This window comes from Grampus griseus, assembly GCF_964374135.1.
Source record: "Grampus griseus genome assembly, chromosome: 1".
Lineage (NCBI taxonomy): Eukaryota > Metazoa > Chordata > Mammalia > Artiodactyla > Delphinidae > Grampus > Grampus griseus.
The window spans coordinates 127,851,336-127,875,984 of record NC_139017.1 but is presented as its reverse complement, the minus strand read 5'-3'; the positions used below and the strand labels follow the sequence as shown (position 1 = coordinate 127,875,984).

At 42.6% G+C, this 24,649-nt stretch overlaps 1 protein-coding gene across 5 annotated transcripts in view; it reads right to left on the bottom strand.

Moving 5' to 3' along the window:
* Positions 1-24,649, bottom strand: part of JAK1 (Janus kinase 1) — a 233,734-nt gene that overhangs the window by 36,324 nt on the left and 172,761 nt on the right. For all 5 annotated transcript variants that reach the window (XM_082649205.1, XM_082649204.1, XM_082649206.1 and 2 more), the window contains 5 exons: positions 16,604-16,686; positions 13,396-13,594; positions 9,786-9,909; positions 4,109-4,262; positions 644-807 (listed from right to left, as the gene is read on the bottom strand). In XM_082649205.1, the coding sequence (XP_082505331.1) occupies positions 644-807; positions 4,109-4,262; positions 9,786-9,909; positions 13,396-13,594; positions 16,604-16,609 (647 nt within the window). In that variant the 5' untranslated portion in view covers positions 16,610-16,686. The remainder of the gene's footprint in view (positions 1-643; positions 808-4,108; positions 4,263-9,785; positions 9,910-13,395; positions 13,595-16,603; positions 16,687-24,649) is intronic.

Sequence of the window (24,649 nt, the reverse complement as noted above, 5' to 3'; positions counted from 1 at the left end):
GAATTAATGGCTCTCTAGTGAACTAGTTCTGGCTGGGAACGAAAGCAGCTGCCTGTAGAACTATACTGAGAAGGATTTTAGGACAGATCCAGCACAAAAGGAAAAAGTTCAGTGATAGATGGCAATGCCCACCATGGGCAGAGAGGAAGGGGGAGGGCATGCAGGCCACTAATTTGACTGGCACCCCAGCTCAGAACTGTCACCCTAGTACAAATTTCTGAGGTCATCAGCCAACATTCAAAATCAGGACACAGATATAATGTGCTACCTTTCATAAATATTCTAAAAAAGAGTTGCACTCTGCAGAGAGCAGTAGTCAGCCAAAAGCTGGCAGTAGTTAAACTGAGATATATGAGGGGCTTCACTGGTGGCGCAGCGGTTGAGAGTCTGCCTGCCGATGCAGGGGATGCGGGTTCGTGCCCTGGTCCAGGAGGATCCCACGTGCAGCGGGGTGGCTGGGCCCGTGAGCCATGGCCGCTGAGCCTGCGCGTCCGGAGCCTGTGCTCCGCAACAGGAGAGGCCACAGCAGTGAGAGGCCCGCGTACCGCAAAAAACAAAAAACAAAAACAAACTGAGATGTATGAAAACATACAAAAATAACACCATTCCCACAATCAATTCTTTAGCCAGCAGGAAGGTTTACCTGATGTCCTTGGGAAGTTCTGGCAACTGCATCTTCTTCATCATGGCATAGTGGGAGATGGCCAGGACGGCCATTCCCAGACACTCGTTCTCAATATCATGCCCATCCTGCTCCGTCTTGGGGTCTCGAATGGGAGCCAGGCATTTGACCAAATCATACTGTCCCTTTGGAGCAGAGGTGAGAAGAAATGAACCACCACTTAAGTTTCAAGAGTCCACTCATGTTTCTGATCTTGAGAGGAAGGTTCCCCACACAGGGAGGTGCTACCCAATAAGCAGTACAGCAATGAGACTAACGAGATTTAGAGTTTCTCTGGCACCAAAGTTCTTTCTCAACAGCTGGGCATGAAGGGGCTTGGGAAAGGTCTCCCCAGGTTAATTCATTCGTTTAATAAATACTCACTGCGCACTATGCTGGGTGCTGGTGAACAGTATGAACACACGAAGCCCTTCTGTGGGGCTTCCCATGTAAGTGATGATGAAAAGCAGCATGTACTAGGCTTGGGCTGCACCAGGGCATGGGACGTGACAGCTGTCTGGGGTTTGATTATTTGTTAACTCCACAACAAACCGGTGTATAAATGACAGAGCACCACACACCCTTCTGATGTAGATTTACAGAAAGGAGAAGGAATCCAGATTCTACACTGCATCATTACCACACGTAAGTTTTTTCAACATCTGCTGTTCAAGTTTCCAGTAGTGGAATGTATCACCAAAATACACCCCCTCACTCACTGAGGCACGCCACATTCCACGAGCCAGTGACGGCTGCTAGGTCCCCTTTATTAAGCCCTAACCTGAGTGCCAGGCACTGTGCGAGGTTCCTCTCATTTACTATTTCACTTATTCTTTACAACAGCCCTATGAGGGGGATGCTAACATCATCATCTCTGCCTAACAGCTGAGAAATCTAAGGCACCAAAAGGTTAAATAACTTCATTCACTCACTTGCTAATCACTGATTAACAAGAACCAATTACGGGCCAGATGTTATTCTAGGTGCTAGGGATACAGCAGTTAACCAAACCACATCACTGACCTTACGGAGATTTCCAGGAAAGAAAGAAGAACAAACAGAAATATATAACCTCAAGTAGTTACCAAAACCAAAGTCAAGTATAAAGAATACTGTGGGAGCTGGGGGACCTAGTGAGTGGTGGGGTAGAGGGTCAGACCAGATGTGACTGCAAGGCTACAGCTCTGCAACACTGTGCTACAGTCAAACTCAGTCTTTAAAGCTCACGGACTGGAAGTGTACACAGCTCTTAGGACTGGGACCTCGTTAGCCTTTCTCCAGCTCAAAAAGAGGCAGACATGAAGTATGGGGGTGGTGTTCCTATATAAGGAAGACACTCACTTTCCCTGAAGCAACTTTAGTTTAGTGGGTTTTGGATGGAGGGTTCTAACTGCTGCAGTTCCCCCTTTTCCCCAAGATAGGACTTATTGTTTCTCTCAGTAAGAAAAGGACACTGACCACTTCTACAAACTACCAAGGACCAACAACAATCATCTCCACCAGCAATGTGTGAAGAGGAGAACAAAATCTGAAACTATTTTGTCTGGCTGTGATTTTCTGTCAATATCACTGTACAACTACCTCAAGTAACTCATTCCTGAAGCTCTGAAAAGTCAGGTTCTAATGTAATACCTACTCTTGAAGTATGGTGCACTCTTTTTTTTTACACTTCCTCTCCCAAAAAAGTAAAAGAATCAATCTCAGAAATGAATATATGTAAAACTGGGAGGCTGAATTCAAAAAGACCAATCTGAAAATGGCCAGTTCACTTATTTTTTCCACACAGTATGTGCCCAGGGCTGTGCCCTGTCCCATTTCTCTACTGTCTCTGAGGCCAGTCCTCAGGTATATTATGGAACGTGGATAGTGTGCAATCAACAACTAAAGCTGTACAAGAGAATACAACTGTGACACATAACCCACACATGTAAAAGTACATCCTAAGGAAATAATAAACAGAACACATATTTAGACGTATATATGAGGCTGTTTTGTAACAGTGATAGCATAACAGGGGAAAAAAATCAAGAAAAACCAAATGTGTTCAGAAACAAGGATTAGTTAAATAAAGGCTGACTTCTCCTCTGGATTCCAGTCTCACGCTTGATTTCCTAGCCGAATCTCCACTTGTGTATCTCACAGGTGTCTCCAAAAGAGAGCTCCCAATTCCCACCCCTTCTCCAGCCTGCTGCTCCCAGTCTCCCTATGCAGGGAATCACTCCGTTATCTACCAAACACTGCCCAAAATAAATCTCAAAATTCTCTTTGATTCTTCAAATATCCTCACCTTCCACATCCAACTCATAAGCAAATCATATCAAATCCATCTCCAAAATTAATCTCAGATCCACCCATTTTTCTCCAACTCTACTGCCACTACACTGGTGCTACTGGCATCTAAGGAGAGGAGGCCAGGGGTGTGGATAGATATTCCACAATCCCTTACAACAAAGAATTAACCAGCCCAAAGTGTCAGTAGTGCTGCTTCTGAAAAGCTTTGCTCTACTCTGAAGAAATACTTTCCCCACTCCTCCCTTAGAATTGCAGACACTTTTTTATTCTTCAAAGTTCAGTATAAATGCCACCTCTTTAGAGGGATCTTCTCCGATCACACTATTTAAATTAGGTCTCCCCATTCAAACCTCCCTCCCCATATGCTCTATGACAAGCACTTTTCACAATTTCTTCATAGCACTTTTCTTCATAGCACTTTTCTTCATAGCACTTTTCACAATTTCTTGTGTATTATCTATGTATCATTTTATCTGCTTGTTTTGTTTGTCCAACTCGATTATATGTCTGGTGCTTGCAGAGACCATGTCTGTCTTGTTCACCACAGTTTCTGCAGCGCCTTAGCAAAAAGTACACAGACACTCAGAACAATAAGATATTTTCAAAAACTATAGTGCATAATACATATCTGCATGATAAAATCAGGAAGCACATATACAAAAATGTTAGTTATCTCAGGGTAATGTAATTTAGGTGACTTAACCTCTCTTTCTGGCTTTCTTCTAGTGTCTTATTGTTCTACCCTGCCACCACTGTGACTCAGAGTGGCCACCTCCTTCCTCTCTGTGACTGCTGAGAAGTACCTTTGTGATTAGCCCTGCTGAACTACACCTTCCCTCACTTATAGCTCCCCCCTCTGCTCTCTGCACAGGAGGCACTGTAGACACGAACTGAAATGGTAGGAGGGGGGAAAAAGAAAGGAATGGGGAAGAAGTAAAGCCCAAAAAGCCCACACGTGGGATAACCAGCCGGTTGGATGCTGAACTGCCTTCCCCCTCCTCACCTGGGGCAAGTCCAGGGTTGGTGAGAACTACCCATGGAACAGGCCATAAAGCATCTTAGCTGCCACCAGTGTAGGCTGTGCCAGGGAATCTGACCCCTACCATGTCTTACCCACCCCACAAACTCCAGGCTCTCCTGGGCCCAACACCTTACCTGAGCAAACAGATACTCCAATGAGCTGGCGTCAAGGAGAGGGGTTGCATCTGGAACTTTTTTTTTCTCGTAGCTATTCTTCTGCTTCTTTGGAGAATGTCGCCATACTGACTGCTCGTTATCATTGGTCCCGTGCCAGTTGGTGAAATAGAACCTGTAAGGCAGGAAGATGAATGTTAACTGTGGGAAAGGGGACCTTGGCATGCGTGGGAGAGGCATCCTGGTTCTACCCAGAGCGATCAGTGCCAGAGGTTAAACTTCCCTGAGAAGTAAACAGACAGACCTTTCATCTGTGTAGCGCTTCACTGTTTATAAGGTCCTTTTCTTTTCATTCTTACAAGCACTCTGTGAAGAGCATACTGCCAGAACCTCATCTATGACTCAGGGAGATAAAGTGACTTCCTTAAAATCACAAAGTAATTTCCACTCCGTCTTCCTAGATAGGAAAACACTGCTGTCTAGAACTAGATGCTAGCCCAGCAACTCCCTCCACTGTTAGTAACGCCAGCCTGCCTTGAATCCAAGAACTATTTCACAGTTTAACATTTCTGAAATCTAGTTTCATCATACAGTCAAGACATACCGTTAATGTAGCAGTGTTTCCTAATTCTCAGATGGCTGTTACTGACACTTTTTATCTTACAATGAACAAAGTTTTAAAACAGAAGAAATATACAAACACTACTACAAGCATCAGCTGCAGTGCCCTGAACTAATAAATGCTTCATATACATTATGCTATTTAATGCTTACAGCAACTGTACAAGGTGTGTTTCACTGTTTCCATTTTATAGATGAGGAAAACTGAGGTTCCGAGAGGCTAGGTCACCTAAGACCACAAGCCTGTTTTCTCCACTACTACTTTCCTCTGCCATCTGTAAAAGAAACATAATGAGTTCTGGAATGTGTGAAAGTGACTGAGCCAAGCTGATCCAGGCCAGCTCTAGGCTACAGACTCAGAGGGTACCTGGGTCTCTCTCCCTTGACATGCCCATGTGCTGATGAAAAACCACCACGGCATGGAGAAGGAACATATAAAACCTCCCAAAAAGGAGCTGCCGTTAAACTCAGATATCTGTCAGTGAGCTCTATTTGCAGAGCCTAGGGCATGCCAGGTCCTGGGCCAGGCTTTGGAACACAAGGGGTTCTCAGGCACAGTCCCTGCCTCCTGTGAATTCCCTGTCTGTAGCCAATCAGTTAAATCCAGGGGGCACATCTCATAAATAGGGCTACACTGTGACTTCCATGGACCCCACACAGTTTTCCTTTCCTCCATTAAAAAAAAATATTAAAGTTATATTTTACAACTATGTTGGTATAAAGATGAATATAATCCAGGCTGGATTATTTTTTTCCCTGATTTTAATAAAATTAAAACACTTCTGTGGACCCCTAATAACATCATGAGCCCAAGGCATTGTGCCTCATAGGTAAGTTTTTCTTGAACATGAGTGTCTCAGATAAGGTGTCAAAGGAGTACCAAGGAGGAAGAAGTTGCTGCCACTGCCAGAGGATGTGGCAGGGAAGGGTAAAGGGTTGGGGAAGGGAGTTGGCACTAGGATAAATAAATACCAGGCTATGGAGTCTGGACCATACACAGAAGGCAGAGGAAAGACTGAGCCAAACTGATGTGAGGCAGGATCCCACTGGAAGAAAGCCCCACAGAAGATGGACTGAAATGAGAGAGGCCAAGAGACGAGCAGGCGCCTAAGGCAGCAGCCTGGGCAACGCCGTGAGGTTTGTGGGGGCAGAGGCCTCAGTGCCTTGCTCATCACTAAATCCCCAGCGCCTGGCATATAACAGGTGCTTAATACATGCTTGTTGGATGCAGAAACAGCAAATGAATGACCTAACTCAAGAAGTAGCAATTAAAATGGAAAGCATGGATAAGAAGTTACTTTAAAGGTAAAAATCAACATTTTACAACTTTCAAGTGATTCTGTACAGCCCATCTTCCACAAAACTCACGGAAATGACTGATAATTTGACTGTGGCCTTTGGCATCTCTCTCTCAGACAGAAAGAGCCACGTATCCACAGAGTCCACATGCACCATAAACCACAGCTGCAGGACTGTCCCCACACCTTCCCACGTGAGAGTAGAAGCCTGAGGCTCTCAGCTGACAAAGAGGCCAGAATTCATGCTGCCCCCAGGCTGAGGAGCCTGCTCTTCAAGGGCAGAACAGAGCAAGGTGGGGAGGACTCCTCCAGGATCGGTTGCCCCGGGCAGGCAGAAAGTAAGAGGTGAACCAGCCCTACCAGCTGAGCAGACACAGGAAATCTGACACTGGGGCAGAAAAAGATGGACAAGGCCATGGCCAACTCCTCTGACTGCTGAGGGAAATCCAAAATGGAGAGTTCTCTTCATTCATACAATAATCTAGTGATCTACTGTAAGTTCCAGGGGGTCTGCCTGGGAGGAGACAGGTGAGAGGGTCTAAATGGGATGATTAAGAGAGTAGCTAATAGGGCCCAGCATACTCCCTCGGGGCTGAACAAGGACATTTTCTGAGGTTGCTGTCTGAGCCCTGTGAGACTAGCCTTGCCTTGGAAGCCTTTGGGTAAGATGTTCAGACAAGGTAAGGCAATGTGCAGCTTCTCCACTACAGAAAGGCTGAAGGAAGCCTAAAACAAGGCTGGATCTCTGGAAATTGCCTATAGTCAAAGGCTGACAGCTCTCTATTTAATAAGACAATAAAAAGAAAAAAACTTTAGATCAGTTAACTGCCAAAATCAACATCTTCCATAAGCAACAAGCATATATTGTATAGCACAGGGAAATATAACCATTATTTTGTAATAACTTTTTTTTTTTTTTTTTACGCGGGCCTCTCACTGTTGTGACCTCTCCCGTTGCGGAGCACAGGCTCCGGACACACAGGCTCAGAGGCCATGGCTCACGGGCCCAGCCGCTCCGCGGCATGTGGGATCTTCCCAGACCAGGGCACGAACCCGTGTCCCCTGCATCGGCAGGTGGACTCCCAACCACTGCGCCACCAGGGAAGCCCTATTTTGTAATAGTTTTAAATGGAGTATAACCTACAAAAATACTGAATCACTATGTTGGACATATGAAACTAATATTGTAAATCCACTACACTTCAAGAAAAATAAATAAATAAATGTAACAACAGGGAATGTTTCAAGGAAAAAAAAAATCAACATCTTCCTAATCGCTAATAAGACAAAACTAGTAAGTACACTGAAGACAGAAATTGTGTGCCCCTTTCAAAATTAATTATTAAACTTGGGCCAATTCCTGATATTACAACATGCTAAAGGAAAAAAATTAAGAATGATCTAAATAAATGTAGTATGATAGCTGCTGATATTCCTTTGCAGAATGATGTGGAAGAACACTGCAGGAAGGAAGGAGGGAGGGAAAGATTATCCCCCTTATTGGTGGGACAGACAGACCTGCCATTAAGAGATATGCCTTCCTTGCAAGTTTTTGAGAAAATTATATTACAGATGATTACATATTCTAAGTTTGTGTACAGCTATTATATACAACGAATTCTCTTTAGGCTTCTATAGAACTTTACTAATGGATAGTAAAATTCATTTAGATGATAAAGCAAGAAAACTTTTTTTTCTTAAAAAGGAACAGGGAGGGTGGGAGGGAGGGAGACACAAGAGGGAAGAGATATGGGAACATATGTATATGTATAACTGATTCACTTTGTTATAAAGCAGAAACTAACACACCATTGTAAAGCAATTATACCCCAATAAAGACGTTAAAAAAAAAAAGGAATAAAGAATATGCTTGTCTTATATTAAGATACATTACAAAACAATAGCTATCAAAATTATCTAAAAGCAGAAAACTATAATTAAAGTACAAGAACATAGAGCTGGGATTCCACTGAAATAGTCACCAACATTTATTTTCGTGTTACACCTTTTTTAGTGGTGAGATGCTGAGGTTTCAAAATTATGTAGTTTGTTGTAATGCAAATGTTTTAGCTTAGGGTGGGATCTTTTTTTCCAAGTTCAAAGAGCTTGTGGTAACAAAGCAATATCCTGTTGAAGCCCAATGTTAGGTACAAAGTCAAGGTGCCAAAAATGAGGCAGCCATGCACTTCCTGGCAGCTAACATAAACAGGGAGCTGGCAAAGACAGCTTTTAATCATGAGGCAGTCACATGACCAGCAAAGACGAAGGCCTCAAAGAGGATTCTAATGCTAACAAGACAATTCACTATGTGTGTAACTGTGAGTAACTCACTCCTCTTTTTTGGACATCAGTTTCCCCCTAAAAAATTGGAAGAATTGAATCAGGCAAACTCAGGTGTCTTCCAAGTCCCAGATTCTACCATTCTAGATTCCGAGCCAAGTGGAAAAACCTAGAGGGAAAGAACTAGAACTCAATGAGATGCCCCACTTCCTAGACTTCGAGCTGCAAATACATGTTTCAATGCTGGGTCACATAGCCAACCCCCAGGCCACAGAAAGCTAGATTACACTCTGAAAAACAAATCCAAATATAGTCGCAAGGCTCAGCTGGGTGGGGTGAACGTTTCCCTAAATCTGGGGCGTGAAATCTCACGTGACACACAGCTCTCCTCTTAAGGTGAGATCGTGGGTGAGTACAGAGAGAAGAGGAAAGTCAGCCCCAGGATGATTATCAAAGAACGTAGATCTGGTTCAGCTTCCGCTGAGAAAAACACCCAGGCCACTGTGGAATGGTAACAACTCTACTGACTCCCCAGAGTAAATAGCAGCTAAAATACTGAGGGCCTCTGAGATCTCCAGGGCTTTTCCAGCATGACCCGGCGTACCATTAGCATTTGAGCTAACCCACTGACTTAATCACATCTATGTACGTTAAGATTCTTTTCAGATACGATTCACCCTATTTATAATAGGGTGAATTTATAAGCTCCTCTGCTAAATGTATGTGTGAAAGTATGCTTAGCTAGTATCTAACAAACATACTTTCAATTCTAGGTACAGAACAAACACACTTATAAACTCAAGAGACTACAGTGGTAGTCCTGACTGCCTGTGCCACCTTGGGAGACTACGTGACATTTAACAAAGTCTACAATATGGGAGAAAAGGCAAGTGAGTACCCACCAGAAGAAAAATTACAGCCCCACTAGATAAAAATCCTCAGGGAGTGGATCAAAACATTCACCTCTTTAGAACAAGACCAAGCTAGGATTTCTAGGTTTCCACTTCAGGCAATGTTTCTCAAGCTCTCTAGCTGCAACTTTTAGTAAGAAACATATTTATTTTATCATGACCTAGTACATACAGACAGATTACATATCTCAAACTGAAGTTCTAAAAAACAATATTCTTAGGATATGTATATATGCCGATATTATCTGTCCTCATCTATTTCTCTCTTCTAAAAAAAATCCTGGTCATAACTCACTAAATTAAACTCATATTCATGATTCACTGAATAAAAAACTCTGCTGTAGGATACTAATTCTATTCAAAATACCCTCTGCATCATAATGATTTCTTTTCTAAAATGTGGCAGAGGAAGGTGGTCAAACTCACCTTGAATTGTTTTCCAAATACTGAAGAAGCCCTTTCTCATACCAAGCAAATACAAAACTTACAAGTTATAAAAATGACTACAATACTTCTTGGTAAGTGAATCAGGGCTCCAGGCTAACCGTTGCCCGTCCCTGCATGAGGGAGCCCAGCAGGCACCCATACCTCATCCGGTAGTGGAGCCGGAGTGACATCTTGTCGTCGACGGTGATGGTGCGATTCGGAGCATACCAGAGCTTGGTGTTCTCATCATACAGGGCAAAGAGGTTGTGACACAGAGGAGATATACCTGGGGAAAAGTAAAGGACACATCAGAAAATTAAAGACAGATAAATCTGGCCATCTGTTTCCAAAGCACAACATATGCAAAGACCAGAAATTCTCTTATCCAAAAAGAATCTACATCATATTCGCATCCTCTTAGGGCCAAATACAACTTCCAACCATGTTCAATCAGGCAGTTTTAAACAAAATAATAAAAAATTATGGCTCCCCAGGAATATATACTATAGCTTCTGGCAAACCAGGTTAAAACCATTGAAAAATAAAAGTCTAATAATATTTCTCATTACAATGTCTATGACAGAGTCTTACCAAATCCTGCTTCAAAGAAAAAAAGGCCATCTGAGAGGTTTCCAGATACCACCTGATGTGCACCTTGTTAATCACAGTGAGAAACATTCTTAGAGTTTGAGAAATCCCTAATCTGTCTCCTACAGAAAATGTTTAAATGGTTCTAACACACTGTGATTACACATTAAACATGTGAACAAGTTCCTGGCAGTAGCACATGAAATGTGTGTTAGAATAAATAACCAAAGTGATTTCTATCAGTGATCAAAACCTATTTCCATTAATAACAATACACTTAAGTACTCTGTATGGTTACCAAAAATATTTTTTATTGGTAGCCAACTAGCAAGAACATATATGCTTAAAAAAGGTGGTCCAACAGTGCTCCCTTGCCTCCCTACCTAACTGCCTCCTTTGATACAAGAATGTTCAAAAAGATAAGGGAGATGATGAAGCCAGGAAAGTACCTTTCCACTCACTTCTGAGCCCATGATTAAAATTACACAGACCTGTAATCTAAAAGTGTCAGGGGAGATAGGAGAACGATTGCAAGTAATCAATCATTGCTGATATTTTCATGTGTGGTCAGGCCTCAAACTAAGATACAATGAACTTAAAAAGCAAAAAATCATGGGAGAACATGAGGTAGCTGGCACTTGTTTCCCAACTCAGACATCTGAAGTGAGACTGACACTGACTGGGACCCTGGCTGGCCCTGCTCACCTAGGCAGGGACTCTCTCCAATGCACACACTAAGTTAAGAAGTTACAGCTTTCTTGTCATCTTCATGCCTCTGCTGAATTCCTCAACTCCTGCTTCTCAAGATATTTGGGAGTTACCCCTTCAGAGTTACACTCCTCCATGTAACAGAGAAGATGGAGCTAAATTTCAAAGAGCATTTTCCCTTGGGAAAAATGGCAAATGGCTTTTGGATCCAGTATTATCAGGACTATGTTTCAGGTAAACAGTAGGTTTTCATTCATAAATTGGCTTCTGTAGACTGGCCTAGAAATCTAGCTTTTCTTTATACATATCCATATTTGAATGTGAAACATACATATTTGAAGAATAACTTATCTATAATCATGGATAGGTCTATAATTCTACCACAGGTCTGATTCAAACAATATTACTACTTAAAAATAGGAAGATGAAAGATACCGTTTATATAAAAGTACTGAAAAATAATAACAATACTAACATTTACTGAGGGCTTCGTATCAGGCATCAGGCTAACACACATCTATTACCTTTTAATTCTCCTAACACTTAATGTGGTTAAGTATTATTTTTGCCATGTTACAGATAAAGAAACTGAGATTTAGTCTGATTCAGGGTTACTCAACTAGTAAAATCCAGGGCTAGCATTCAAACCTAGATAGAGGTACTGAGGGGGCAAATAATGAGAGCTAAAAGAACAAAAATTTACCATATATTGGTGAAAAATGAGGAAGTATACAGACCCCAAAACATCATGTACTATAATAGTAATAGCTACAAGAATCTGTGGTATTCTGTATTCATCTATTTTTAAAATTTATTAATTTTTGCAACAATCCCCTGAGTTGGTTACAAAAGATAATACTCATTCTCTACAGACTGGGCTTAAAAACTGATGCCCCAAATTGACCCTGAGCCCAGAGTAACAGGATACAGGGGGGCTGTGTCTGTCTTCAGATTCACAGGCTCTCCCCCTCATCTCCTTTAGCAGCAATTCCTCTATCTCTCACTAACTGCAGCCCAACAATTCTGTACAAATGATCCTTGCTAACAAACTAAGGTTTATACTTGCTATGCTGATGGCAAGAAGCTTGGCTAAGAGAATAAACACTATAAACCAAATCTCAAGGTAAAGGGGAAAAAATGCCTTAGAAACACCAATTTACATCTAGTTGTTTTGCTAATTACAAATACTTTTAAAGCTGCTGTCCAAAGCTGGTTCCTTACCTACTCTGCTATCTAGTCAAAGTAACTCTAAAATATTAATGCATTTTCCCCATAATAATCTGTAACTCAGCCAATTTTATCTAGTGTTATGTTTTGTCAGTAAGGATCTACTACATTCTTCCCTATAGCACCAACCTCTCCCCTTTTATTGGAACTCTTGTATTTAAAGCATTTTAAGCAGAAAGACATATCAGGAAGAAAATGGGTTTTCTAGACAAGCTGTATTACAAACAAGGTAGCTGATTCTTGAAACAACCATGCTATCCCCGCAGAGTTGTTCTGAGGACTAAAGATGATATAAGTAAAGCATGGATCAGACTATCTGCCATCATGGCTAGTTAATCTATCATCATGAAATGAGTTGATTTTTTAAAAACAGCTTTACTGAGATGTAATTTACATACCATAAAGTCCACCCATTTTAAGTGTATAGTTCAATGAATTTTAGTATATTTACAGAGTTGTATAACCACCACCACGATCTACGTGGATTAGATCTTCAGTTTCTATGAATTAAATTTACCTGTCATTTAAAAGCAGGTAGGCAAAAATTGCCAATGACTCCAAGTTTAAAGGATAATGAAGGGCTTTATTTTGTTAGTCAGTTTGGTTTTCTACCTTCTAAGGGCAATAGGCTAACTTTAGTAAGACAAGCCTCACTTTAAAAAAAAGAAAAAAAAAAAGAAAGAAAGAAAAAAGAAAAAACGTCTTGTTCACAGCCTCACTGTCCTTCCTTTTCACAACTTGGCAATCTGACCAAGCCACAAAGTGACATTTAACTTCTCCCTTCAACTTAGCGTCACGTTGCAGGGGCAGGGGGCAGGGAGGGGGGTGCCAGGCAATAAGGAGGCAGGTCATGGTAGCATAAGGACAGACCACACTTTTCAGAAGTTTTAAACAATTAATATATTGAGAGATGGCACTTCTGAGCTTGTAACTTTGTGCAGGCGCTTCACTCATTTAGTGCTGATATTATTCCAATTTCATAGATATAGGGGAAATCAGAAAACTGAGCATCGTTCCCTGGTATCCCTGTAGCTCATTAGTAACAGCAGGAATAAGCTACTTTGCAGCAAAGAAAGTGAAAAGTGAAACTCTCAGAATTAAATTCACTGGCCTAAGGTCAAATGCAAGTCAGTGGCAGAGGCAGGGCAGAACGAATGACTCCCAGAGCCCACACCTCTCTCCACTCAGTGGAGGTGCGGGGGCAGAGACACCGGGACCTGCTGGGCCCTGGGCAGCTGCCGGTACTCACAGCATTCCTGCGCCGCCCTGATGCACAGCTCCTCCGCTGTGTACTCTCCGCCGCCCAACCGGAGAGGCTCCCTATCCGACAGGTAGAAGAGCACTTCCACCCCTGGCTCAGGGGCCTCCAGATTCACGTCAGTCTTCTTGGAGCTCCTCATTTTAGCACAGAAAGCCATGGCATTGCAGTCCTCTTTTATATTTAAATACTGTAGTGGAAGGAAAATGAGACTATGCGGTCATTCTATGTGCTAAAAGCACTAAGTGGTGAAAGAGTGCTTTGAAGGTAAGCAAGCCGAAAGATATGGTATTGGATAAGTACCTCCCCCTGCCCCTTTCCTCCCTGAAAATCAAATGTACCAGAGCTCACAGCAGGTACAATCATGGGAAGTAATCAATTATGCACGCTCATGAATTATGGTTAAGACCATATTGTCAAAAATCAGAGTAATTTTAGACATGACCTGAATTTATTTTCTGTATTTGCACACAAGTTGTAGTTGAAAAATGTGTCTCATTCTGGAACCACTGATGTTAACATTACTAATATTCCTGTTACCGCTACCAGAATCATTTAACTTTTGAATAGACCTACTGGCACAAATTACACTGTCTTTTACTTTTATGTCTACCTCCCAGTAAACGGCAAGCTCGGGGAGGGCATTAACCATCCTTACCTATTTTCATGCCCCTAGAGCCTAGCCCAGGCTGGCTCTGAGATAGTACACACAAAAGGACTACCGATTCATGTTCATAAGCCACATGAATGGGTCATGAGAATTAATGAGTGGAGCCAGGTCCCTTCACCCCACGGAGAGGCAGGACGATGGGCAGCACTTTGTGGCACCAGAAAGTGAGCGAGAAGCCTTGCTTTGAAAAGGTCAGAACCCACTGGTGACAAGCCTGAAAATAAGTTACTCACCTGAGCGCCCTCAATGGGGAGAGCAACTAGGATCAACGAGCCAACCTCAGCAACTGAGCTTTGGGCATGGTGAGAAAAGAGAGGGGAACTAGGGAAAGTCCTGCATGTTCTTTCTCCCCCTCACCCCAGCACCAATGGCCTCAAACCAATTTCCCTGACCCCAGGTTCCTACTTTCCTCCTGCCTACCAAGCCAACCTTCACTTAGCCCCCAAAGAAATGTCCCCTAGCACATCTCAGATCCTCTAAAGGTTCCCCATTAATCTAGAGACCAATCCTAAGCTCCTAACAGAGGCCCTCCATCACCTGGCCAGATAGCCGCACTGGCCTCATCTCATGTTATATCACTCTCGGCCTCTTACTGCAGGCTTGAAACTCACAAAGCTGCCATCTTCTTGTTACCCCCCCACCCCCACCCCCAAGCCGTTTATCTCATTTTCCTGCCTTTGCTCATGCTGATTCCTCTACCAGGAGTGCCTTCCCACCTCATCCCTTTCATGGCAAACTTCAATTGCCTTTAGAACTCAGCTCGGACATTACCTCCTCCAGGAAGCCACCTCTGAACCTCCATCCCACCTCCTGAGTTAGATGTCCTCTCTCAAACTCACCACACTGCACTGACCACACTGAATTACGACCCTCTTATTCACCTGTCTGTCCCTCTCTCACTCCCACGTGCTGAGTTCCTTAAGGACAGGGACTGTGTCATTCATATTTGTATCACCAGTGCCTAGCACAGAGCTTGCAGAATGACCCAAAGCAAGTCACGGAGGGAGGGCCACAGTCACAGTTCTCTTAAGCAAATTCTCTTCAACAAATTCATGTGCTTGGTCCGTTAGCTGCCCTGGTGAGGTGAGATACTTGCAGGAAGGACACGAACCAGATATGCCTCGATACTACAAACTAAGAGGCACTTGGTTTTACTTGTTTAATCTCCAAAATAAATCTGAAGATCAAAATTTTCCAGAGACCAGGCTGAAAGATTAGCTCATAACTTACCTTAAGGTTCAGATCAACTATCAAGCAAGAAAGTTTTAAAACCCAACACTGAGCCTCCAACTCTACCCCAACAATGAAAAATAGAGATGGAAGACAAAGTAGCTAGTCTGCTTTATAACTTAAGAAAAAACCTTTGTCCTTAAGAGTCTAAAGAGACATGGCGGGGGAAGAATTTAAAGATGGTATTATACACTTTCACCCTACAGAAATAATCAGGCAAATATACATAATTATTTATGTACAAGATGTGGCACCACTTGAAATAGAAAACAAAAATACAATGTCCAACAGGAGAGCACTCAGTAAACAAAATTAAGAATATCAACATAAGGGCTTCCCTGGTGGCGCAGTGGTTGAGAATCCACCTGCCAATGCAGGGGACACGGGTTCGAGCCCTGGTCTGGGAAGATCCCACATGCCGCGGAGCGGCTAAGGCCCGTGCGCCACAACTACTGAACCCATGAGCCACAACTACTGAAGCCTCTGCGCCTAAAGCCCATGCTCTGCAACAAAAGAAACCCCTGCAATGAGAAGCCCTTGCACCGCAACAAAGAGTAGCCCCCGCTCACCACAACTAGAGAAAGCCCGTGTGCAGCAATGAAGACCCAATGCATCCAAAAATAAATAAAATAAATTTATAAAAAAAAAAAAAGAATACCAACATAAAGGACTACTATGCAGCTGTTAAGGTGACATAAAACTATTTGACACTTGGGCTCCCCTGGTGGTGCAGTGGTTGAGAGTCCGCCTGCTGATGCAGGGGACACGGGTTCATGCCCCGGTCCAGGAAGATCCCACATGCTGCGGAGCGGCTAGGCCCATGAGCTATGACCGCTGAGCCTGCACGTCCGGAGCCTGTGCTCCGCAACGGGAGAGGCCACAACAGTGAGAGGCCCGCGTACCGCAAAAAAAAAAAACAAAAAAAAAAACTATTTGACCCAACATTGAAAGATGTATATGACACACTGCAAAATGAAAACAGCAAAACATGTATATTATGATCCTTCTGGTTATGCATTTGTACAATCTGGAAAAACAGACAATAAATTGTTAACAGTGGTGAATATCTAGGAGAGGTTACAAGGGAACTTAGACTGTACTTCCCATATTTCAGTAGTTAAAAAAAAAATCTCCAAAGTAGCACATGCAACATTTGGAATGAACAAAAATTAAAATAACGATATTGAAAAATAAATGGATATAGCACAGATAGCCCTATAAGTTTAAGATCAGTTTCATTATTCTTTATAGAAGCTATTTTCCTTTTTGTCTTTCTTTTAAATATGCAAATGTACATACCTGCATTTATCCAGCTGTCCAATGCCCCCCAAAAAGTAGACTGGATTTTCTTCTCTACTTTCCAAAACCCATTCAGAGCTGAGCTAAAGACAAAGATAAATAAATAAATCAGCTGCAGAGGTAACTGTATCAGAAAATAAGAGGACACTTTCATTAAGAAAGCAGCCCAAACCATAAACAGGCAGGAAAAAACATTTGGGAGGAAGAAGGTGGGGGTGGGGGGAACACTGATGAGGACACTGAGAGGACAGAGAGACATCTTAGGGTGTAAACATCAAAGAAGAAGATGTTATTTTCACTGCTTCAAGAAAGGAAGCCAGGGACTTTTGCTTCTTGGTGTAGAGTGCCCTGTCCAGTGTGAATGAGGACTATGTGCCTTTTCCATCAACAACCTCTCTCTCTCTTGAGGCTGTGAACAATAGTTTAGGGGCCCAAAGATGTGCACTTTTATTTCCCATATCTACTTCCTTTAGAATTACCCTCTTCCCAATCCAGTCTACCCCTGGCTTCATTTTAATAGTGAAACCGCAGATGGTATGGTGAAAGGAGGAGGGCCTGGGAACAAATCTGACCAATGATGCTTTCAGTTCACCAAATATTTTTTGAGTCATTCTTATCTGAAAACTTAGGCAGCAAATAAAGGTCCTCCCAACTTCCCAACCTCACCTCAAAGGCTTATTCATACTAAACAGGAATAGCAGTTTGGTTCTGTAAAATTAAAGTTCCTGGTCCCATTCTTACCACCAACACCAACACCACCGCCACCACCACCTACACAGCTCTGCATTGTTTTTTGTTTTTTGTTTTTTTTTGCATTACGCGGGCCTCTCACTGTTGTGGCCTCTCCTGTTGCGGAGCACAGGCCCTGGACGTGCAGGCTCAGCAGCCATGGCTCACAGGCCCAGCCGCTCCGCGGCATGTGGGATCTTCCCAGACCGGGGCACGAACCCGCGCCACCTGCATCGGCAGGCAGACTCTCAACCACTGCACCACCAGGGAAGCCCTCTGCATTGTTTTAACAGCTTTCCTTGGTGCTTCTCACAAACTCTTTTTAAGAGTAAAATCAAACTATGTTTTGCAAATAAGGAGCACCCACTCTTAGTGATTTGAAAATGGCTGCCAAATTAATACAGATTATTGTCTCAGTTTTCTGTTGGTCATTCCACACATTTTATCAGAATCCAGCTTTAGAAGGAGCACAGTCCCATGCATGACAAGGCAGGAGTGGAAGGGTGCCTGGGGAAAGGGGGATGAGTTACCTCTGAGGCTGCAAGGCCAGCATTCCCACAGGACCTTAGATTCGAAGTGGGAGATGGCACAAAACACAAAAGCAATCTAAAATCAGTAGAGTGGGTGTGGCATGATGTCATCTTTATGCCCCTTGCTAACTCCAATGACTGACACTGGAGAGGGCTGGTTTGGGAAGGTTTTCTGCAGTGGATAAGGCAAAACTAATGATAGGAGGCCAGGCAGGGGATATAAGTATGAATTTTGATGTGAAGACTTTGACTTGGCTATTTTGTCACGACAGTTTTTAAAAGATTCAAAGAACAAATCATTATACTTTCAACTTTAAAAATGTAATATAACCAATTGTTTTAATTACATAAATAGATACCCTGCCTTGCAGCAAAACAGCAATCTGAAATTAGCTACATCTAATACCCTGCTTCAGCTCAGAAGCAGGTGTTCAAATCCCACATTTAGGAGACCCATTCGACAATTATTTTTGAGCAGTTCTTCGTGCCAAAAGCTGAACTATACCAGGAGGCCGCAACGAAGAACAAGAGCAAGATGGTCACTGCTCATGTGGAGCTTACAGTCCACAGGACTAAAAGAATCAAACAAAGATGCAGAGAAAGAAGTAATCATAAAGAACTTAAAATACCATGAAGGAAACAGAGAGCATATAATAAGGAATGTGATTCAGCATGGGACTCAAGAGGGAAGTAACACTGAGCTGAGATGGAATGGCTATCATGGGAGGTGGGGAGAAAGCAGTTTGGGTAAAGGATGAGCATGTGCAAAGGCCCTGTAGAGGGAAGAAGCCAGTCCAGTCTCTCCAGATGCATAAATGGGGAAATCCCTCCAATACGCCTTTTTAGGTGTGGGTAAAGAACAGCACTACCACATTCATACTTGCTAACAGCATGCCTGGGGCCTTGCTACCCCATGTTTCCGGCAGCATGCTGCCAAGGATGAATGCAAATCAACCAGATGGCTTCCATGCTTTAGTGCCCCAAACCAGAAGAGGGACGCACACTCAGAACCTTTTAGAGTAGGAAGAGACCTGAAGTTCCACCAGTCCCTTTAAGAAGAGCTACTGCATAAATTTTTTTTTTTTTTTTTGCGGTATGCGGGCCTCTCACTGCTGTGGCCTCTCCCGTGGCGGAGCACAGGCTCCGAACGCACAAGCTCAGCAGCCATGGCTCACGGGCCCAGCCGCTCCACAGCATGTGGGACCTTCCCGGACCGGGGCACGAACCCGTGTCCCCTGCATCGGCAGGTGGACTCTCAACCACTGCGCCACCAGGGAAGCCCCTGCATAAATCTTTTGAAACTCACAAAAGCATTTTAATATGCACCATCAGATCACATGTTACTTGAACACAGGAGTCATGGGGATTGAGGATCAGACTACAATCACCAGGATTCTATCAAAACCCATAATCAAGAAGAGTTTGGTTTTTCCATTATTCATTCTCTACTACAAGCAACACTGTATTGAAATCACATTATACCTAATAATTTTCAAACTGACCTCCAGTATTACTGGACAGGACAAGAAAATGGTATCAATTTGTGATGCCTTAGCCTAGAGATTAAACTCTGAGAAATCAAGATCAGCAACAGAATTTCTTGACAATATGCATTTACTCTGATATTTTTATAGGCTGACTCAACAACAAAAATCCCTGTTCTCAGAAAACTGACATTCCAATGATAAAAAATTAAACACACCCATATAGCACTTAAAAGGAATGCTAGGGCTTCCCTGGTGGCGCAGTGGTTAAGAATCCGCCTGCCAATGCAGGGGGCACGGGTTCGAGCCCTGGACCAGGAAGATCCCACATGCCGCGGAGCAACGAAGCTCGTGCACCACAACTACTGAGCCTGTGCTCTAGAGCCCGCGAGCCACAGCTGCTGAGCCTGCGTGCCCAGAGCCCGAGCTCCGCAACAAGAGCAGCCACTGGGATGAGAAGCCCGCGCACTGCAATGAAGAGTAGCCCCCACTCGCCGCCAACTAGACAAAGCCCGCCTGCAGCAATGAAGACCTGATACAGCCAAAAATAAATAAATAAAATAAATTAAAAACAAACAAAAAAAAAGGTAATCTGAACATTTAAACCTAAGACTGGTGACCCACTTTATGTGAAATGACGACTCATTCAGGATGACAAGTGTTTTTTGTGCTACAGCATTTGTGCAATGGCTTCATTCAAATAACATTTCTTTCTGAATAAACTAAACAACATGCTCTAACTACTTACTTTTAGAACAAGTAGGAAAAGAGCAAGGTCAGCTTATAAATACTTTGGATAATTCCAAGAAATCAATTCAAGTTTCTTGCTACAAGGTACAAAAAGAAAATCTTTAATCCTAGAAAAACTGACCAGTAGGAATCACTCAGTACCCTTTAAAAATAACATGATTCACTGGGTTCCATTCCCAACTCAAATGAATACAAAGAAGCTCAGAAAATAGTAAGGATAAAAGTGAGAAATCAAAAGCTTTTTGATGATAGCAGTGAATTCTTCCACCCTAACCTCCTTATAAATTTTCAAGGATTTGAAAGAAAATGCCTTTCTCTCATTTGAAGAAAGTGGCTTTAGTGGCTTTAGCCTTTACTTTAGTGGCTCAATCTTGTAGATGCTACTTTACATGAAAAAAAAAAATCAGGGAAATTTTGTAAATTCTCAATTGTTTTTTAGTTTATAAAAGTCTTATGCAAGAGATATGTATATCTAATACTTTGTGAATGAGGGAAAAGTAACAGAAACAAAATGCGATTCTGTGAGTCTGAACAGGACTAACTGCAATAAATGGGGTAGCACAACTATTTTCTAAGATGCAAAATTCCAGAAATCAGTGTCTGAAGATACGGAAAGCCTGCTAAATTTTCAAGGGTATCTTCTGAAATACAGGTATCTATTAAAGGAAGAACATAAAATTAAATTTTGAATAGTGGAGATGACAGACATAAAGATAGATCATATTAATATTCACAAATATGATGATCAGAATATGAGTGCTTTGGGCCAAAGGCCATGGCCAGATGTATATGATAAAAGTAGACTGGATGATGGTTAAAATCAATGACAAATGTATATGTATAACTGAATCACTTTGCTATACACCTGAAACTAACACAACATTGTTAATCAACTATACTCCGATATAAAATAAAAATTTTTTAAAGGACTATCATTAAAGAAGGAATAAATGAAAGTAAAATTTTAAAAAATTTTTAAATCAATGACAAGACTCAAAATAAAATACTTTGGATATCTGATTTTTACTAGAGAAACCATCACACCTACAGTGAATTACTTAATGGATGCCTTAAAGGAATCAAAGCTTTTGATTCCTGAAGTAGAAAATGCAAATAAAATGTTGATGAATTAAGGGTATGAACCCAGAAAAATTGAAAAGAAAAACATGTAATTTAGAAAATGTCCTGAAATCAGCTGCTTAATACCTTAAGAAATGTTAAGACTGAAGGTCTTAAACCTTAAAAACCATCTTAGCAGGCACCAGTCTTAAGGTTGGTGAGGAAACCTGATGCAACAATATAAGCTCCAAGAGGGCAGGGACTCTTGTCACTTTTGTTCCATGCTTTACTGTATTAGGTGATCAGTAAGTAGCTAAATGGTTAAATGAAAGATGAAGGTAACAAAGCAAGCAACATCACCCGATGGAAATATCACCGTAATCCAGAGTGTGTGATTTTATTGCCTCTATACACAACTAGCAAGTGGACCTTGAGAAAGTCATTTAAATCTGAGCCCATCCGTGAACCTGAGAGGAACCATCTTGCCCAACGGATCAAAAAAAATCTCTCAAAATGTCTTCCTTAAGCTCCTACATGCCTTTTTCAAATGAGGCTATAGATGTGAAAGATGTTAGTGCTAAAGCAATATAATGTAGGCTTTATGGCAGAGGACTGAAGTGGGTGGCCAACTTGCTTAGAAGAACAAAGAATAAATAGGGATTCTGAGCAAAAGCCTGGTCATAAATCAAAGTCCCATTTCATAAGTCTCAGATGACACAGCAGAGCAGTTAAGAGCCTGAGCTGGAGTCATAAGGACCTGGGTTTGAATCCTGCCTATCCCACTGACTAGCGATTGTAATCTTAGGCAAGTTACTTACCCTCTCTAAACCTCAATGTTCTCAGCTGTAAGTGGGGGGATAAAAAATAGCATCTATCTCCTAAAGCTGTTAAGAGTTAAATTAGTTAATGCATATAAAGTACCTAACACAGAGTGTAGCAGGCAGTAAGCATTCCTATTTTGGTCGCAATTTCTGTTAAACTGATTACAGCTTGATGGAACACAGTTCCAGTCAAGGAGAGGGAGCTCCAGCATACACCGAGCATCTGTAACATCTCATGCACGGAGCTAGGCGCTTGCACTTAATTCTCATAAAAAGCAGAAGTTTCAGGCCAATCAGTGGGGGTGCCAGATGTCAAACACGTGACTGACTCCAAGGACCAGGCTTTTTCCACAGGGGTGTAAAAACTGCTTTAAAGTGCCCCCCATCACCAACACCACTGTCTTCTTAGCACTTTCCGTAGTCTAGCATCCACCTAGGAGACGGGTCTCATTCCAGGCCCCTCCCTCCAAAGGCTGAAAGAACTGTCGTTCAACAAATCATGAAAGTGCCCTGGGCCCTGCCTGCGTTCCAGCCCACAACTATCACGCTGCTCTGGCACCACAAGGGTAGGGGTGGATATGTGGGGGCGAAGTTCTGGTGGCCCTGGCAGAGGCCCACCCCATAGGCACGGAACCTCCTAAAGGCCTAACACACACACACACACACACACACACACACACACACACACACACACACACACACACACACACACACACACACACACACACACACACACACACACACACACACACACACACACACACACACACACACACACGAAAGCATCTTTCTTCCTCTTAGTCTCATCACCCGGGGCTTCGCACCCACTGGAGCCTTGTCAATGACTGTGTCTGTTGCTCCCAGTGCCCCCTGCTTTACTGAGGCCCAGATAACTATTCTGAGGAAGGCATCACAAGATGCTATGCAAAGCTAATGGATTCCAGCCAAAAAGATGACATAAAAACAAAATCTGTTATTTTTTTCCCGTCAGCAAGTCAGAATTATGGCTTTTCTATATGCTACTCCGGCCACACAGAATAACTCACTTCTAACTACAGCAGCAATTCCAGGAATACCCCAGAACCTTAAGTGCTGCTCCATTTACAATAAACTTCTAGGGATGATCAAACAATCAATGCCAACTCGATGATCCAGGGCTCTCTGCACTGCTCCCAGTGAGCCTGCTTTCCCTGAGAGACTGCTTCTGATCAAACTAAATTAAGTCAAAACGTGTTTTCCTAAAAGCCACACTGTATCAATATGCTTTGCTATCCCCCCCTTTTATTTCTTTTACCGCTAATACATCTATAATGTTATTAAAGAGCACAGAATACAGTGGTCAAAATATGGTGACAGAAGTGGATGCTCCAAAGGTGGGGAAAATGGCTTGTCTGCACCTTCTGTGCTTTCCAATCGTTCATCACTAAAATACTTATTAAGCACTTGGACCATCACAATAAAACCTTGCATTTATATGGTACTTTATAGCTTAAAAAGAGCTTTCACATCTATAACCACATTCGAGTCTTACAGCTCCTTTCACAGATGAGAAGACTCAGTCTCAGACATTCCCATGGTCAAGTGGCTAGTGAGTGGCGAGGCCAGGCTCAGACACACTTCTCAGCCTCCAGCTTCACTGCCCTTTCAGTTTGCCACATTTCCTTGGGCAAGGCGCGGGCTTTGAGGGAATGTAAAGAAGAACCACGCTTAAAATCTAAGCCCACCAAAACCCTCCAGTCTATTATTAATAGTTGGCAAGCGTTAAGAACTACAGGAGTTAGAAGAGAGGGCTGTGAAGTGACCAGGTAGAGTGGACTCTGTTCCCAGCCTTGAGGAATAGAGACAATCTAAAAGGAAAGGAAGGGTGCAGCTGTCCTGGAAAAGGGCTGGAGGAAGGAAAATCAAGAGGGTGGAGCTGCAGGAAGGACTATGCAGACCAAGAGGGATCAGGCAGGAAAGAAGTAGACAGTGAAAAGGTGAGGCAGGGTCGGACTGAGGAGAGGGGGGTAGGGGCGGGGCGGGGGGGGGGGGAGAGAGAAAGAGAGAGAGAGAGAGAGAGAGAGAGAGAGAGAGAGAGAGAGAGAGAGAGAGAGAGAGAACACGCACCTGTGGGCACCAGCTTCTGTCTGTAAGCAATACAAGAAAACTGCCTGGTATTGAAAAAATCTCTAAAGCTCTCTGAACACAAATCCTGTGTAACAAGGAAAGTATTAGATGACCTCTACAGTTCTTTACAGAACAGAAGCAGTTAGAAGCCTGGGCCTAGAGTCACCCTAACCTGGGTTCAGACCCCAGCTCTAATGTCTGTGTGACCTTAGCCACGTTTTTCAACCTCTACACGTTTCTGTTTCCTCTGGGATTAATAAAGTATCTACAGGGCTGTTGTGAAGATTCAAGATTTCTCTAAATCTCTTCCTCTAAAGTATGTTTTTACTGGCTCACACTCAAAAAGCTCACAGTTCATTAATCAGTTTTCTGTGAGTATACTCAAGGCTTTTAAAAATGTTTAGATTAAAAAAAAAAGTAACAAAGCAAACAAACCCTATCTTACAAATGTTTGAAATCATATTATGCTGCACCCTAATAAAACTAATTCCTCATTAACTTGTATTTCCAAAGTGTCGTGATGCAAAGACATAAAACCTCTTGCAGATATGCCATCTGGTGAAACTT